Here is an 18,645-nt window from a genome sequence, read left to right as displayed (position 1 = left end):
AGATTGGTTGATGATCGTCACGTGATAGTGAAGGTACTAAAAGAATTGAAAGGAAGAGAAGAGAAGTTGTAAATGAAGTTATCACTATTGGTAGAACGACTCGTGTGAATATTGTTTTATTTTTAGAATTTTGTTATGAAATACTCAGTTACAAATTTATGTTTAATGGCTCTTTGGATAAATCCATTTATAAAAAAATATCTTCTGCTGATGTGTGTGATTTGGATTATTGGAGTACATTGTATAGAATCACAATTAGTATTGTTCGAGGATTAGAATATTTACATCGAGAATATAATACAAAAATCTTACATCTTGATATCAAGCCTCAAAATATCTTTTTAGATAAAAAATTTGTTCCAAAAATTATTGACTTTGGACTGGTCAAAATATGTAAAAAACAAATGAAAGTGTCGTATATATCTATGTTGGGAGCAAAAGAAATTCCAAGGTTTATTGCACCAGAAGTATTTAGTAGAAGATATGGTGGAATTTTTCACAAATCAGATGTATACAATTGTGATATGTTAATTTTAGAAGTAGTTAGTAGAAGAAAAATCTATGATAGTATAAAACATTGCATACTAGTGAAATGTAGTTTTCAGATTGGATCTATAGGAACATAGAGCAACGTAATATTCTTGAAAGATGTTTGTCCAGCACAGAGGAAACAAATGACATGATAATGAAGATTACTTTGGTAAGTTTATAGTGTATTTAAAGGATTTGGATCCTCTAAAGTTTGAATTTCACTTTAGAGAGTAAAGTATGATCTTCTATCCATGAATAGTTTCTCTTTCATATTTATTTTTGGTCCCACCTGTGAAATCAATAGTGAGAGATTACACTTTACTCTCTAAAGTAAAATTCAAACTTTAGAGGATCTAAATCCAATAAAATATAGTGAGTTCACTTGAGATACAATGCAAAGTGAATGTGATTCTGATGTCAGTTATATCTTCTTGTTGAGCAATGAATACTACTTAGAATGTGTTATGTTTTTGTAAATTCTGAGAAAGTATATGCGACTGTTGAATAATAGATCTTTAGTATTGCTAGTAACTTTGGATTGAAGAAATTTGCCGTTATCATAGACATAATTTTAAATATGATCTCTAAGCTAAAAAAAAAAAAATTGTTTCAAGAGAGCTTCCAATTCTGTTTTGCCATGATGTATTCCATTCCATAAAAGTAATAGGCCTAAATGCTAAATAACATCTTTTGCAAAAAAGTTATTGTATTTAATCCTTGGATTATATAAGAAATTATGAGGGTAAAAACTTATCTAGAATTATGTAGTGAAGAAATAAATGCTAAGTTATAGATTGTGATAGTTTCAATAATTGTGACAAACTGATTTGACAATACACAAATACTGAAATAAAGAAATGAAAATTATGTTTTTTTTCCTCATTTAGAATAATAGAAAATATAAAAAAATTATATCTTTGATCATATTCTATCATGAATTATATTATGTATATACAAAAAATCAGACACTAATCAATCATATTAGAATATAAAATATATATTAAAAATATATAAAATAAGACATATAAATATACACAAATACAGAATGTATTTTTTTTCAAACATATAATAGTTTTGTTCTACCATATATACCTATCTCAAAATCTAAATAAATATATTTCTGTGATTGTATTTGTGTCATATTTCAACTATCAAACACAATTTTATGGACTATAAATGACAATAGGACTTCTAACATAGTAAACTGAGTTTCTCCATATAAGGGACCCAGAGATAATTTTCATACTTGCCATAGATTTAGCTTTCACCATTAATATGAAGTTCTTCTTCTGCATGGTATGAGAAAATATGAGGCTGGTTGGTTTCACTGTGATTTCAACTCCCTTTGGTGACTTGATAGTGGCATTATAGATTGTTGGACCAAGACCTACATTTGTCACTGTCCTTTTGAAAACTCCAATTGTCGTGTCTTTATTTGATTTCAAGATGAGTTGCATGGTGGGGTAGTTGATGGCATCATGGCCAATAGCACCAGGAAGCAAATAAGAAGAGCAATTCACAGGAGAACCAAGTAACACTGATAATGTGGCACCACTGTAACCTTCATGGCACAGGAATTGGATGTAACCAAAGTGATCCATGTCATAGATTAAACCAGGTGTTAGAGCTCTTGTCGGGTTTAGTTGGCCAGAACCATAGGCAAATTCTGCTTCATTGTTCATTTTCTTGCTCATTGGTTTGGCTTTAGACAAAGATTATGAAAATGTTAGTCATGTCAAAAGATATGATGTTATGATTTATGGATTTTAATTTGTGCTAATTTTTCATGTTAAGCAAATGGTTAAAACAACTAAGCTAGTGCACACAAGCTTGTTTAGTTTCCTTTTTTCTTCATAAAACCTCACCTGTGGTAATAATGGCAGATCTGATTGCAGCAGGGGTCCAATCTGGATGAAATGACTTCACATATGCTGCTACTCCAGCAACATGAGGACAAGCCATGGAAGTTCCTGACAATAGATTAAATTTTGAAAATTGAGTGTCCCCTTTTAAGCCAGTGATTGACCTCCTAAGTGTATAAGATGCCAAGATGTTAATGCCAGGTGCTGCAATATCAGGCTGCACAAATGTATTATAAAAATAAAAAACAAAACAAAAAAACTCAGTTACTTAGGTACCGAATTTATGGTTAAATTAAATATACAACTAACTGTGTAAGGTTGAAAACTTGCATCCATTTTGTACCTTAAGAATATTTTGAGACCCTGGATTTGGACCTCTAGATGAGAATGAAGCAGCAAATGGAGCTGGCTTTCTAATTTCATGGGTCTTGTATATCACTGCTGATGGTGATCTTAGTTGAACATGAAATTCAGGTCAACTTGAATCTTTTAGATAACTTGGTTAAAAATTTTATAGTGAACTACACTTTCTTTAATATTTGGTAATATAATATACAGCATGCACTCTTTGATTTAGCATATTTATATTAGCCTCTTCTTTGATTTAGTATTACATTTTACAAAATACAAGGGTGTGAAGAGATTATACTATCATATTTTAGAAGGAGAATTCTCTGGTGCCTAAAATATTTGTGTCGAATTTGTCTAAAAGGTAAAGAATGGTTATTAAAAAGTTAAACAGGGTTTGTTTGTTTATACCTTGTGGAATGTATATAGCTAGTGATAGTATGACCTAAGCTCATATTCACAATGGTAGCAGGAGCCATGAAAACTTGAGCAACATCAAGATATCTTTGTCTTTCAATTATGGCACCAATTCCCCCAATTTCTTTCACAATTGCTTCAGTGCCATATGTTCCTAATTTGCAATAAACAAGCTTTCCCTTCACCTTATTTGGATCTAAGGAACCTCCAAAGCAGTATCTATATCAATGCATTAATTAAAATCTTCTTTGCTATCATCATTGAACAAACAAACATAATTGGTAAGAACAAAAGCAAAAGCTACCTAGCATATTCCTTGGCTTCAGAGTTTAGAGCAGCATTGACGCCATTGATGAGAGGATATTGTTTCTGTTTAGGATTGAAACTGCTCACTCCTATTCCCTGCATAACCTCCATGATTGGGGTTTCACACATGATGAATTCATGACCAATCTTCTCAAGATTCAATAACAGAATGCATGTCATATTGTTTATTATTTACAATATGACCATACAAATTGGTTTGTAAAATAGTAATATTCACATAACACATGATTTAGTCTTTCATTTCACTAAACCCTGATCAAATTAGAGGTGAACTTAGGTGAATCTTCTATAATGCTATAAGTTGCATACGTGCCACAAGTTATGTGCAGCATCTAAGCCACATTGAAATTTTAAAAAACTAGATAAAAATTTCTAAAATAGTGATCAGAAAATAATATATACAATTAAAGGCTACTCATAGGATTGAAGTTTTGCACTGATTAGTATGACAAAACAAAATCAAAGCATAAACTTTTAGTATTGTTTCTAATTCTGATGTGTACTCTTACATTCAAATTCATCATAGTTATATAAGTAGACCTTGGTTATGAAATTAGAAGTTGATTAATTAAATTAATAACCAAAATACTCTTCTTTTTCTTTTTCTTTTTCTTATTTCAAGAAAATTTAGAAGGCATAAGAAATAAACTTACAGAAACATTCTTTCCACTCCCTAAAATCACAGTGCTCCTGAAAGCCCTGTCAATGCCACTAGCTGCAACTGTAACAATCCACGGCGCAGTATTCGTCACGGTGGCCATATCCGGGCCATCATTTCCGGCGGAGGCCACTGTGAGTATCCCTTTACTAACGGCGAAAAACGAGCCAATGGATATAACATCAACCACATAGCTAGGATCACCTCCACCAATGGAAATTGAAATGATATCCACACCATCATGAATGGCAGCATCAAATGCAGCAAGTATGTCCATGTCTGCACATCCACTGGATGTCCAGCAGACCTTGTAAATGGCCAGCCGGGCCGAGGGGACTGCGCCGCGGGCCGTCCCGTTAGCCAGGCCGAAAAGGCTTGCCTTTGGGACCAGGGTGCCTGCTGCTGTTGATGCAGTGTGAGTGCCATGGCCAAGAACATCTATGGGAGATAGTATGTCTGATGGATCAGAGTTTCCATCTGCTTTGAAGTATTTTGCTCCTATGATCTTGCTTCATGTTTTGCCAACCATGAAAAGAATACAAAAGTTAGAACTTTAACAGTTTAACTCCATAACATTGAAAAGAATGACTCTTTTTTTTTCTTGTACCAATAGTGTACGCATCACTCTGTATCCATAAGATGAACTTTTGATTTTTTTTTTTTTTTTTTTTTGTCTTTTGGTAAAACCATAAGTATTTTATTAAAGTGATTACTCACACCAAGATGAATAGAGTTTTATTCATATAAAGATGCAGCCTTAGAGATTGACACCTCTCATGTTAAGGTTTAACTAAAAACCGGTTTTATTTCTAAGGAATAATTCAGTTATATAACAATTGGTTTAGTTTCATTTAAATAATACATTATACATGTGAACTCGCATTTTTTTATGTAAAAATAACTTTAACTATCTTCATGTGAGTTTCTACTATTTTTTTATTAGATGTAATTTTATTCGAGTATTTAAAATTTGATAGGATGACTCTCAACTCCTTTGTAGTATATATATGAGATATGAGATATGAGATATGAGATTTATATTTCCTAAAATATCCTGTGACATTCAAGTGATTACTCAAGTGATTTTATTAAAGTGATTACTCACAGCCATAAAATGGATTTAGCCCTTTACCCCTTCTTCAAGGAAATAGTTTTCATGTCAATCATCACGTATTAATAACAGTGCCTTGTGTATAGTAGGCAACACATTTGTAGTAATAATTATTTGAAACAAATGTTACCCGAATATGAAAAATGTTTTGGTGCCCCCACATTTATCTATGCCTTACCGTACAACTACACCGGATTACATTTTTAATTGAAAATAAAAAAAAAATGATTAAGGTAAAACAAGATGATAATTAGCTGATATGACAAGCTTTAATCTCTTATGAACTTTGCATGTTGTATAACTATTCCTGCATATTATTGTTATATTATCTGATTGTATTAATACTCTATGAATTTATTAGAAAATTAATTTTTTTAGATAATATCAATCAATTTTTTTAAATTATTTTTTTTATTTTAAATGCTAAATATTAAAGTCTATAAAAAATTGAGTTTTTTCAATTAAAAAATTACTAATATTGACTAATTAAAAGTTTACTTTTCATAATTATTCATTCGTATAATGTAGATCTCATAATCAATTTAGAGTGTGTTTGGCAAACCCGTTTGAAAAGAAAAAACACGTTTAAACTAATTGAAAGATTTAATTTTTTATTTGGCTAACTTTTGATTTGGTAAACGCAGAATCAATTTTGTAGTCAAAACTACTGCAATAATTCTTGCTAAGAAGAATGCCCATGTTGTGGCAATTCCACCCAGAAGATAATGGGTTACTCCTACAGCACGTCCCTGTACAATACTCAAAGCTTTAGGCTGAGTAGCAGGAGCAACTTTTAATTTATTATGAGCCCAAACGATGAATTCAATAAGTTCTTGTCAATAACCAGGCCCGCTGAATAGAAACATTAAACTAAAAGCCCATACAAAATGGGCACCAAAAAAAAGAGACCATATGCAGATAATGAAGAACCATAAGACTGAATTACCTGTTTAACAGAAGCAACAATTTCTAGCTTTTGCATTTTACTAACAGATTTTTAGCCATTTACATTAAACATCTATTTTTCCTTTACCAATTTTATCCTTTAGACATGTTATTGTATTATTTATGAAATTCTTATTATTTCTCTCTATATGAGCTCTTTTTTCTATTATTTATTATTTTTATTTTTTTGTTAAACTTTTTATTTAATATTATACACTTTTATAATTGTGATTTTTGTATATTATATTTATTATTATCTTTTCATAATATGATTTATTGATCCTATTAGGTAAAATAAATTAAACAAAAAATTATTATAAATAATAATAATAATAGTAAAAAACTATAGGTACTAAAAAAGAGTATTAAAAGAATTAAAAATATACTATATAAAATATATCATAAAAAACTTTTAGATTTATTCCATCTCTACCAAGATAAATATTTAATTTTATTATTTTTAGTATTCTTTTTTATAATTATGATTCTGGTATATATAATTTTTTGTTGTAATCTTTTTATATTACAAATTAAATAAAAAATTAATCATAAATATTAATAAAATTATAAACGTTGGATTTCAAAATAATATTAACAATAAGATTATTAAGAATATTAAAACAAAAATAAAATTTAATGGTTGATGAGAGTGAATAAATTCAATGTAAAAAAAGTACAAATAACACAGAAATGAAATTTACTTATTGCATCCTGAGAAATTAGCAAAAGGGCCGCAACTCCCTTTCCATTTTGCTGGTGGAGGACTTAATCCATCATCCTTGAAGCTTTGAGACTCAGGAGTGATCCCTACCTCGCCAATATGCAGACACATTATAATTTCCATTTAAATTATAAAGTAGCATTTACATCAGATAAAATCTCACATTAAGTACATAAAAGAAAAAATGTACAGAAAATATAAATAGGAAGAGAGCTAGTAGGATGCACCTGTGTCCAAAACACCAACAACAATGTCACTCTCAAATTGCAATCTTCTCTTGGCAGTTACTGGCAAACCAATGAAGTTCCATGATCTTGTTGTGTGTAGCTTGCGGTACTGATTTCGAAATACCAACAAAACTTCATCCATTTCTACATGAAACAATTTATGTAAAAAAAAGGGGTTAAAATTTCCAAAATTTCGAGTTCAAGCCTCTCCTGATGTACTAAAAGAAAGTAACAAGATACATATTTAAACCAAAGAAAAAGGGATGAGCTAGTGTAAATTGTTCAATACCAGATAACTTCTTGGCTTCATTCTCTGATAGTTTTGCAGCAAATGCATTGAAGCTATTTGTGTAGCTGTAAACCATGGATTCTTGGGCTTCAAGATAGCTAAAATAAACACAAATCAAAATCACAATGACTATTAACTCAAAGTGAAATAATAAATAAAAAGAAAGAAGTTCCTTTAAAAACATGGTTTGGGAGGATGGCTGCAATAGAGAAATGATTTTTTGAACATTCATATTCTTATACTCTGTTGATATCCATTCTATTATCCTTTGCTTTTAGTATGACTCTCATTTTAATAATTTAAACTCCTGTTTTCACCATTAGATTAAGTTATGTGTTCATAGACACCTTACTTTAGTGCTCTAAATTCATATCTCCCTTCAATTTAAAACAAGGTGGAATTTGATTGAATAACAGCTACATATATTGTTGATGTTTTATGATTATGAGCTTTTAGTATTTTACCTTCCCTTCACAGAACTTAGAACATTTAAATGTGTCTCATGTATAATGTCACTATTCAATGTATGATGAGCTCCCAAGAAAACAATGTAAAAGTCCTGCATACAAATTCAATGGTGATGATCAAGATTAAACTAACATGTAACCTATGCTCGAACATGAAAGTGAAGAAGTATATCTTGCAAACAATAAGTAGAAAAAGGAGAAGAAATCCAATGCCTTTCTCTCGACGCCATTCGCCAAAGTGCTGCTAAGCAGTATCAGCACCAGTTGAAGCCTCCAGAGAAGATTAAAGGATCTAGTATGTTTCTGTAAAATCATATTTGGAAGTGAAACTAAAATGGCTTGAGAAGGTATAGACTATAGAGTCTCTAAGCAGAAGCCTATATATAGCATAGAAATTTAGCAAAAGAAAGGTTTGGATTACTCAATAATTAATTAAAAGTTTTATAAGCTTAAGCTTGTGAGAATCTTCAGGCCTGAATTTCTTTTAAGATTCTCATTTTGTTTTGTGTATGTTGCTATCCCTATTTCCCTATTTCTTTCTCAATAAAAACTCAATTGATGTTATGATATCTACAGGGGGCTCATGGTGGCTTTGTGGTACACGAAGATTAATTTCCCATCATGTTATTTATTGATTTCTGCTATTTTTGCTTTGAAGTTGGAAAATGTCATAAGCTGTTATTGTTAAGAAGGAAATTCATGCAAAAATATCTTAGTTCTCTGTCTTTAGGGCTTGAGAGTTAAGACTAGTGGGAAATTTATACCATAATATTGTGTTTTTCTTTTGCTATAGTTTCTTAGCAAGAAATGCAAATAAAACTTTATTATAAGATGACATATAAAATTTATTTAAAATGAGTCTACATCCTTTAAAAATATAAACGTGTAAGTTGATATGAATGCATGCAAACATTTTTGAAAAGTTGCAACTTTCTAATGCAAGGAACACATAGATCCCTTGACATTAGTACTGCAAGTGCTAAATAGTAACACCATTGAGCTGCAAGTTGAGCATAAAAATCCTTGAGGTAAACGTTAAGTGACATCTGACATGTTATTGTAGACTTTTAGTATGATAATGTAATGTAATGTGTTATGTTGGTGAAAAAAGTTTTTTAAATTGATATTAGTCATCTTGATGCTAATTCTTATATATTTGTTATTGAATTTATCATTTATTTTTTATGTAAAAAAAAAACCTATTTAGTAACTTTCTGCTTATTAAGATTCATTCACAAGAAAGTTTAATGGGAAAAGCAACTTTTTTTTAATTTCAGAGAATAAAATAAATTTTTTTTATAATTCATTTATCAAACGACTAATTTAACGAAAATTAAACTAGTCTGAAAAAATTTAATAAAATTTAATATGAAAGAATCATGCGTTTATGTCCAAAAATAATGTTTTCAATAAGGCAAAAAGCAGTTTTCAGTGAGGAACGAAAAGCACGAGTTAGCAATAATAGGATTAACAAGGTTTTTTTTTTGGTGTAAGGATTAACAAGTTTTTCGTTTTCATCGAAATTGATTTTCGCCCCTAACAAATTTTTGCTGCCGTTCATATCTTCGTGTAACACCATTCTGATGGGCTTTTTGTAAAACACCATTTTGCATCTATTTTTTTTTCAACAAAAAAAGAGAGACTCAAACCTACAACTTCTCAATAGAGACTATGTCATTTGAGTTATAGCATTTTACATTCATTTAAGAAATTAAAGGTAATCAAATTATTCAAATTAATTAGCATGTTAAAGTTAAAATAAAATAAAAACTACCATCAAATTGAAAGTTATTATCTTGAGAAAACAGTATTCAAATAGGTTTAATCATTCTATTAATTTTTATAATTTTATTAAATTAAATTTATATTTTTTATTTTTAATTAAATTTTTAATTTTTTAAATTTTTTAATTACGTTTTAACCATAACAAAAATATTTAAGTTAATGAAATATTTTGTTTTTAAATTGAAGTTGAATATACCATCAATAATTGTTAAAATTTTTAATATGACTCTTTTTTTTTTAGAATGACAAAATAGTGCTTCCGTTAATTTCTCTTTCTTTCACACACATTCTACTCCTCCAGTACCACACTCTCTTTTTCGATCACCCTTCCAACACTCTTACACTACTCTATCTACCTTGATTGTGTCATTCCAGAAGACATGGCATATTATGTATTTGTAAGAAAAAATTCGAAACTATTCATCATCTCTTTTTTCTTGTAAATTGGCGTGACAGATAGGAAGATTGATTTTGAAGCAGTGAAACTTGCAATAGGTATGACTAGGTCAAATTGGTTATTTGTAAATTCGATTCTTTGTATGTAATTTTTGACTATTTAAAATTTTACTATTGCAAGTTCAAGTGAAGATGGTAATCTAATTTTGAATATTCGAAAAAATGTTTCTTTTAGTACAAAAAATGTTTTTTTTTTATAAAAGAGTATTTTGACTGTCAATAATTTCAATTACAAGAAGGCAATACACTTAAGTTGAAGTTGAAAAAAGATGGTACAAGAATAGTCTAAATTACTTCCTTTTCTTAAGCATCGAAGTCTTAATATTCGACCTTTAGGATGAATAGAAAATATGAGTGCTAAATTTAAAGAACAAACTGAAGAAAACGTTAAATTTGAAGATCAAGAGAGACGTAGGTGTCAAAACATGGGAGACAGTCATGACTTAGAAAAAAGAAGAAATAAGATAGTGGACAAACATGCTTCATTTACATCTATGATCTATAAATAGTAAAAATTCAAAAAAAGTGAGAAACTTCAATTAACAATACTAGATCACTATATAGGCTCACAAAATTCTCAGTCCTAAGGATTCAATAAAAAAATGAAGTGTAAGTGCATGTGAGTATTATAAGTCAACTTTTAATTTGCTTCCTTTTGTTTTATTTTTTTTTGTGTTTTTTTTTTATTTATTTGATTCATTTTTTTTATTTTCTTTGAATTTTGTTGTTATTTTGCTTTGATGAATATTTTTACATTTTTATATTGTTGTCTTCATTTATTTTTTTTTCTAATGTTTGTTTTCATAAATTTATCACTAGTAATTTTGATATAAATTGCTTTGATATTATAATTAAGTAATTTTCGGATTAAATTCAATTTTTTGTTAGAGAAATCGTATTTATTCTTTAATATTCGAGATTTTAATATAAATTTGATTCGACATACTATCAAAATATATCAAAAATCGAGTGAAATAGTTCTTATTTGATTAGCTGGTTAAGTTTCATTTGATTTTATGGGAAGTAAATGTAATTGCCAAGGTTGCGAGAACCGGACCGGTCAATGAACCGGTGAGGTTACTGGTTCAATGGTTCAATGGTTCGACCGGGGTTCAACCGGAGTTCAACCGGTTTAATTAAATATTAAATAAAATTATTAAAAAACTTAAAAATAATTTTAAATATAATAATTTAATAAAAAACCGTTAAAAAACCGTTAAAAAACCGGCCGGTTCGACCGGTTTACCGGTTAACCGGCCGGTTCGACCGATTTTTTGAGCTTACCCGGACCGGTTAACTGACCGGTTCCCGGTTTTTCCGGTTGAACCGGCCGGTCCGGTCCGGTTTTTAGAACCATGGTAATTGCTGATAGAAAGAGTTAGGATCCGTTTGGGAAACATTAAAAAACTACTTTTTTCAATTTTTGACTTGTAGAAAGTTACATTAATGTATTTGGTACAATTATTTAGATAAACTTTTAACTTTTTAAAAAGTTATTTAAGAGCTTTTGAAAAAGTTAAAAAATGTGACTTCTCATATTTTCAAAAGCTATTTTATCACTCTTATTTAATGCACAACTTTAAAACAAGAACTTCTATAATAACTATCCAAACTCAAAATAACTTATTTAAAATTTATTATTAATAAAAATTCTTGTATTTTAAGTTTCTTTTTCAAAAGAACTTATTTAAGAAGTTTAGCCAAACTGACCCTTAGTGTTTTAGATAACCATGAATATGTAAAATCAGATGATAGAGGTCTTTAGACTATTAGACGATATTTGCTAACTCTTTGAGTTGTACATTGTTTTTGGCTTTCACTATATGCAATTATACTAAAATCAATCCGACAAAAAGATTAAAAAAGTTCAGATAAAATATTTTTTTTGCGTGAATTTCTTTAGTATTTATAAGACATGGTCTTTCAGGGTTGATAAGAATGTTAATTTTACTGAGATCATTGCTTTTTTTATATAAATATTTACAATTTACTGAATTTAGAGGTAAGGTGGATCGAAAAGAATAACTTATTATTTAGCATATTTAAATACGTAAATAAAATTATTGTTGATTTTCCTTTTATTTTATTGAACAATTTTTGAGATTCTAACTATGTGTTTGGATTACGGTTTGTAAATGAAAGTTTGTATAAAATTAAGTTTGTAAAATTAATTTTAATTAAAAGTGAGTTGATATTAACGTGATTTATGTTTGGTATGTCTCATTTAAAATAAATTATAGTAAACTAAATATTGTTTGGATTATATTATTTAAAATTACTTTTAGATAAAAAATTATAAAAAAGGACATAAATTTAAATAATTATTTTATGTTATCTTATAATTTTATTTTAGATATCTAAATAAATTTTAATTTTTTTAATATTCTCGGTATTCTTTACTCTAATAGGATTAATAGAATCATAAATGTATCATTAAGGGTCCAGATCGAAAAAGTGGAACTGTTTTTACGTTGCATATTTGAACTTTGATTTAGTGCTAAAGAATTTTCTGTAGCTACCATATAGCATTTAAATTTTTTTTTAAAATTTTACTTATAAAAAGTAGTAGTATTAATATTTAATGTAATTTTAAAATTAAATTGTAACTTTTTAAGAAGTTATTTAAGTATTTACAGAGAAGTTAAAAAAATGACTTTTTCATAATAAAAAGTTGGGTAAAATATACATTTTGTCCGTAAAGTTTGACAAAAGTTTTAAAAATACCCATAAGTTTTATTTTGTTTCTATTTTGTTCCAAAAGTTTTTGATTTGCATCAAATATACCCTCGACTACTAAATTTTCAAAAAAATTTAAGACCGATCTAACAATAATGCATGAAAATTATGTTTAATTTGTTTGTATTAAGGGTTGTTCTTATTACATTGTTGTTAAATCGATCTTAAATTTTTTGAAAAATTAGCCATCAAGGATATATCTAAAGCAAATCGAAAACTTTTGGTTAAAATTGAAACAAAATAAAATTTAGAAATATTTTTGAAACTTTTGTCAAACTTCAAAGACAAAAAATATACTTTACCCTAAAAAAATTTTTTCACATTTTTTTTAAATTAAATACAAAATAGTTTATTTATAAACTACTTTTAATATAAGTATTTACACCATCTGTTTTTTGTTTTCACTGTCAAAAAAATATATTAGAATGAAAAAATAATAATAAGTATAATAAATAATTTAACTTTTTATAAATATTTTTTAATATTTCTTAATAATAAAGATCTATTTAAAAAATTAAAATAATTTAAAATTTAATTTAAAAAATTATAAATTTAATAAAATGAAAGGTTAATTAAATCCTTCATGAATCACAAATGTATAATGAAGTTTCTAAAATTCCCATAAACCACACAGGACAGGAGACATCTAAATGCAACCTTAAACCCTAATGTCCTTCCTTACACCCTTCCTCGCCCGCCAAAAAAATTTCCCCACTGCCACGCTCCTCACGCGCCACCTCTCTTCCGCCACCACCAGAACCACCACCTCCAAACTCCACGAGCGCTACACATTCACTCCACCACCTTCTCTCTCCCCCGAATCCCAAAACGATGATATTCCAACGAAACCAAACAAGAAAAAACCAAAACCAAGGTACCGTCCGCCTTCGTCTCTGGACCGAAACGGACGCAAACCGGTTCGTTCTGACCTGCCGTTCGATTTCCGGTTCAGCTACACGGAGAGCAGTGAGAAGGTGAGGCCTATCGGGCTTAGGGGGCCCAAGTACTCGCCATTTGGGCCTGGAAGGGTGGACCGGGCCTGGACCGGGGTTTGTGCGCCTGCGGTGGACCCGAAGGTAGAGTTGTTGGAGGCAAAAGAAGAGCCGAAGATGGAGCAACAGAGGAAGAAGAGGAGAGGTTGGGTTCAAGGAGAACCTCTCTCCACTGCTGAGAGGAAAGCGCTGGTTTTGCAGGGTGAAAGGGGAAAAACCAAGAGGCAAATCAATCTAGGTATGAAAAATTAGGGTTTTTTTAGTTGTAAAAATTGGTTCCCTTTGCCTGTATGTTCTAGGATTATGAAATTAGGATACTTTGTTGGGTTTTTTCCTTCCAAAATAAATAATGCTGAGGATGACTTATTTTGATGATATTTTCTATGAAAATTTGTCTTAGTGTTGGATACTTTGAGGACTACCTTTATGTTACATTGAAAATTTATCCTACATTTTGTATCCTCAATTTGAATTTTGAATTTTGAGGCGGTAGCTGCGTTAGTATACAGGTCATATTAACTTATGAAGGATGATGGTATTTATGTGTTGACTGCTTTTGTGGTAATGGTTTAAAACTATATAATTGGGATACTTTGAAGTGTCTGTCTTACAACTATTACTATATGAGGAACTGAGATTTTGGTGAAATCGTATGAGAATTGGAAAATGTAAGGGCTAACTTATGTTATATAGAAAAGAGGGAAGGCTAATCTTATTGACACCATGAACTCTGTTTTGGTCACAGGTAGGGATGGCTTAACTCACAACATGCTGGATGTTATTCATAAGCATTGGAAATATTCTGAAGTGGTTAGGATCAAATGCATGGGCGTTCCAACTGTTGACATGAAAAATGTTTGCACCCAGCTTGAGGTTTGTACCTTTCTATACCCTTTCTGTGTTCATAAAACTACCTAGCCTTCTGAAGTGAATTTTTCTATTATGGTCTGTTTAATATGTGTGGACCTATGCTGGTTGAACCATAGTTGGATACTTGGATTATGTGTCACTCTATGTTTAAAAGCTACTTGGTTATGCAAGCATAAGCAATTCTCTTGCACTTGTCACAGGACAAAACATATGGAAAGGTCATTTCCAGGCATGGGGGTACAATTATATTATACAGAGGCAGGAACTATAATCCCAATCACAGGCCAGTAATTCCTCTCATGCTGTGGAAACCCCAAGAACCTGTCTATCCTAGACTGATTAAGACAACAATTGAGGGTCTGAGTATTGAGGAAACTAAAGAGATGAGGAAGAGAGGACTAGCCGTTCCCGTGTTAACAAAACTTGGTATGCTTGCTATATTTTCTAATTCCAGTTTTATGTATGCTTTCTGCAAAGGTTATTGACTCTGAATTGAATTGCAGCCAAAAATGGCTATTATGCATATTTGGTGCCAATGGTCAGAGATGCTTTCCTCTCAAGTGAATTGGTTCGGATAGACTGCACGGGTCTTGAGAGGAGTGATTACAAGAAAATCGGCTGCAAGCTCCGGGTAAAGACGATTTTGTTATTTTATTTTTTCTTTTTCTAATTAGATTATTGTTATAATTAGCTTTACAATGCTTTATCTATGTGTTCTAGTTATTATCATAGGTTGCATAGCTTAAAAGTGGACCCTAACAGATGAACTTAAGTGTTCATTGTGTTTGTCTGGGTTTTGAAAAGCAGAACCAACGTTCAAATATGATTGTGTACAGGGATGAATTTGGGATTTGAGTAACGCGGGTATTGTATTAATTTAGTAAGATCACACGGGTTGAACTCTTAAAATATTTTTATTTTGTTCAGTTGGTTCATTCAACAGTGAAACATGTTCTCTTAGGCCCATAATACTTTTAAGCATTTTTTGTGTGTGTGGATTAGCCCACATCTTTAAAAGCAATGTAAATATTAAAACACTTCCTCAATTAGACATTATATCTCTAACATAATTTATAACATTTTTCTAAAAATATTATACCATATAACCATATACATGTATATACAGTGCTTATAAAAATTCTAGGGGGACCTTGCCCCCCTGGGCCACCCTTTGTATTCGTCTGTGATTTTGTCCCTGTAGTAAAAATTTATTTGTTCCTTAAAATTTATTAATGCAGGACCTGGTCCCTTGTATTCTGGTGACTTTTGATAAAGAACAGATTGTAGTTTGGAGGGGGATGGATTATAAGCCCCCAGAGGATGGATACTTCTTTAAAGATAAAGAGTCTTTCGATGATTATGATGATCATTTGGATGCTGGTGTAGGGTAACATGTTGAGCTTCATTACAGCAGCTTAGGAGACTAAATACTCTATGGTTGGCTGTGTGATAATGAGGTATAATCTTGCATGGTATAAGTTGCAGCCATGAATCAGAAGTTCCTTTAAGATTGAATTATTTCTTTTTTGTTTTAATGCAGTAAAAGAGAGAGGGACACTTTTAAGATGATGTACCTACTGCCAAGGTTGATGCTGCTCTTTGGATATGAAGCCCAAAAAATGTTCTTTAACCATGTCTCATTTGTGGCCTTAAAAGTGGAGAAGAAGCATTCTGAAAGATGTAAATCTGTTAAATTATATATACAAGCTAATTCCTGAACTGAAGATGGTGTAGATAGGATTCTCACATTTTTTTTATATTCAAACTTTACCCTCAGTATTTCAAGTAAAAACCGATTGAATTTTGATGTCTTCAGTGTATCTTTTCACAAAATCAAGTTTCTCCATTAGCATAGCCAAAGCTTGTTAGGGTTTCAGAGCGGTCTTTTGTGATGTTCTAAAGAACAAGATCAGCCTCATACGTAGGTCAGGTGGAAACTGACTTTGTAGTCACAATAGTCCAATACAAAGATTAGTCACCAAATTTGGGACTTGATAAGATATGTTAGCGGTATAGTGTAGATTAAGGTAAAAAATATTGGTGATAGCACCGCATGGCTTTCTTATAGTTATAGTCTATGAAACACGGACACTTCGCTGAGTTGCCGTGTCCACGTTTCGGACACGACACTCACCGACACTCGTCCGACACGCGTGTCTGCTGTGTCCATCCGTGTTTTAATGAAAAATAAAAAATTCTTCATCGGATATGTCTGGACACACCTAAATACCATCACGTGTTAGCATGTTCAGTCTTATTTTTAATATATATTTTTAAAATAAATTTAAATATAGTATATATTATTATTTATTAAAATAAAAAATATTTTAAATACTTGATATAATTAACATAAGATATTGAAAAAAATTAAAAATTTTAATTTATATTTTAATATCAATAAAATATCAAAATATTATTACGATTTATCTAAAAAATACTTTATGTTTTATATATACAGGTGTTTTCGTGTCATATAAGATTTTAAAATTTGCGTATCTACGTGTCCGATATCGTGCGTGTTTCTGTCCGGAGTCTGTGTCCTTGCATCATAGGTTAGATATCTTTTCTTTGTTTATCAGAAGCTATTAGTATATGTGCTAACGTGTTCAATCGGTGACCGTTGGCTTGGTGTTACGTATAAATAGTATTGGATCGGATATAATGGCTTATGTCATTGAATTATTAATGTAAAGTAGGTTATGTTTATGCATTTCATCTGAAGTTTACCCCTTGAATCTTGTGAATAGATAATTGAACAGCTATTCTTTTCTAGTTTCTAGAGTAATCTTACTTTAGACAACATGATGCTGTTAGTGACTCACCGGCAAATGAATGAGATTTCGAGACTTCGTAGTCAAAACTCAAAACACCCAACACAACTTGAGCCAACAGTTAAAAGTGACACATGGTTAGGTTACATTACATGCGTTTTAATTTTTTTATCCTACTATGGTGGGAGATTTGTATGGAAGGCATTGGTCCACATGAATCCATATCCTCTCGGAAATCAAGCAATTAAATATTCGATTGAATGTGAAATGTCCCCACTGTCATGCTCTCATTTCGACTGGTCCCAGTTTCAGATTACATTCTCTTATTTTTGCAGTTACTAGTCTATTTATTCCATTTAACTAATTTCATAAGATATATTTTATTTTGTCAACAAATTTATTAAGAATCAAATTTATAAGTAGTAAAGAAGGATATTTAAAAGTAGTAAAGGAGGATATTTTCATGTTACTTGTAAATAGATAATTATTAGCTTAATTACGATATTGGTTTTTATAATTTAGGTCGAAAATTTTAGGTTTAATTACTCTGTTGGTCCTATAGTTTTATGAAATTTTTAGTTAGATTCATATATTTTTATTTTTTAATTAGATTTTTGTACTAATTTTTTTCAATTAACTGATTAATTCTTTGATAGTAATTAACTTAATTGTATAGGGATCTAACTAAAAAAAATTGATGCAGGAATTTAAATAAAAAAAAAGTGTACAGACTTAACTGAAAACAAATTTTGGTGCAGTGACCCAATTTTAAAAAAAAAAGTATAGGAATTTAATTGAAAATTTCACGAAACTATAGGGACTAACAGAGTAATTAAACCAAAATTTTATTTATGAATAAAGCTCTACGTCCAAGCAAAATACTTAACTAAGTCTAACTAAATTGTTATAACAACTTTCAAATTTCGCGCTCATTCTCCGTTTCCTTTTCCTTCTCCTCCTCTTCGTCTTTTTTTCTTCTTCTTTTTCTAAATTCATGCAGGTTCTTCTTCTTCCCTTCTTCTTCTCCTCTTTTTTCTCTTCCTCTTTCTTCTTCTTCCAAATTTGCATGAGCAGATTCTTCTTCTTTATTATCGTCATCACCAATAATATCAACATTTTGCAAATGTCTTTA

The 18,645-nt window shown here is 30.3% G+C and overlaps 2 protein-coding genes across 3 annotated transcripts; one reads left to right on the top strand and one right to left on the bottom strand.

Annotated features, from left to right (window-relative positions):
* Window positions 1-1,513: 1,513 nt before the first annotated feature.
* Window positions 1,514-8,285, bottom strand: LOC112797340 (subtilisin-like protease SBT4.14). The gene is made up of 11 exons (XM_025840221.3): window positions 8,117-8,285; window positions 7,901-7,995; window positions 7,437-7,534; window positions 7,148-7,291; window positions 6,901-7,006; window positions 4,139-4,652; window positions 3,463-3,560; window positions 3,153-3,377; window positions 2,737-2,845; window positions 2,397-2,610; window positions 1,514-2,233 (listed from the first exon to the last, which is right to left on the bottom strand). The coding sequence occupies exons 1-11, from the start codon at window positions 8,216-8,218 to the stop codon at window positions 1,695-1,697; spliced, it is 2,244 nt and encodes a 747-aa protein (XP_025696006.1). The 5' UTR covers window positions 8,219-8,285; the 3' UTR covers window positions 1,514-1,694.
* Window positions 8,286-13,465: 5,180 nt separating this feature from the next.
* On the top strand, window positions 13,466-16,557 carry LOC112797339 (CRS2-associated factor 1, mitochondrial). 2 transcript variants are annotated; one of them, XM_025840219.3, is made up of 6 exons: window positions 13,466-14,110; window positions 14,618-14,745; window positions 14,943-15,168; window positions 15,246-15,373; window positions 15,981-16,199; window positions 16,283-16,557. In XM_025840219.3, exons 1-5 carry the CDS (start codon window positions 13,549-13,551, stop codon window positions 16,131-16,133), a joined length of 1,197 nt encoding a protein of 398 aa, XP_025696004.1. In that variant the 5' UTR covers window positions 13,466-13,548; the 3' UTR covers window positions 16,134-16,199; window positions 16,283-16,557. The 2 variants fall into 2 exon arrangements, with proteins under 2 accessions (XP_025696004.1, XP_025696005.1); XM_025840220.3 differs by having other exon boundaries at window positions 13,476-14,110; window positions 16,129-16,199.
* The last annotated feature ends 2,088 nt before the right edge of the window (window positions 16,558-18,645 follow it).

This window comes from Arachis hypogaea, chromosome 4 (assembly GCF_003086295.3).
Source record: "Arachis hypogaea cultivar Tifrunner chromosome 4, arahy.Tifrunner.gnm2.J5K5, whole genome shotgun sequence".
Taxonomy (NCBI): domain Eukaryota; kingdom Viridiplantae; phylum Streptophyta; class Magnoliopsida; order Fabales; family Fabaceae; genus Arachis; species Arachis hypogaea.
Note: the sequence above shows the minus strand (reverse complement) of the source record. Positions and strands in the feature narration are given on the sequence as shown.

Excerpts from the sequence above, each read along its gene's own strand:
- LOC112797340 (XM_025840221.3), bottom strand. The coding sequence starts at position 8,218 with ATGATTTTACAGAAACATACTAGATCCTTTAATCTTCTCTGGAGGCTT. Across the intron at positions 7,292-7,436 it reads TGAAGCCAAGAAGTTATCTG|AAATGGATGAAGTTTTGTTG; the intron begins GTATTGAACAAT and ends TGTTTCATGTAG. Across the intron at positions 2,611-2,736 it reads GGTCTCAAAATATTCTTAAG|CCTGATATTGCAGCACCTGG; the intron begins GTACAAAATGGA and ends ACATTTGTGCAG.
- LOC112797339 (XM_025840219.3), top strand. The coding sequence starts at position 13,549 with ATGTCCTTCCTTACACCCTTCCTCGCCCGCCAAAAAAATTTCCCCACT. Across the intron at positions 15,169-15,245 it reads TCCCGTGTTAACAAAACTTG|CCAAAAATGGCTATTATGCA; the intron begins GTATGCTTGCTA and ends ATTGAATTGCAG. Across the intron at positions 15,374-15,980 it reads AAATCGGCTGCAAGCTCCGG|GACCTGGTCCCTTGTATTCT; the intron begins GTAAAGACGATT and ends TTATTAATGCAG.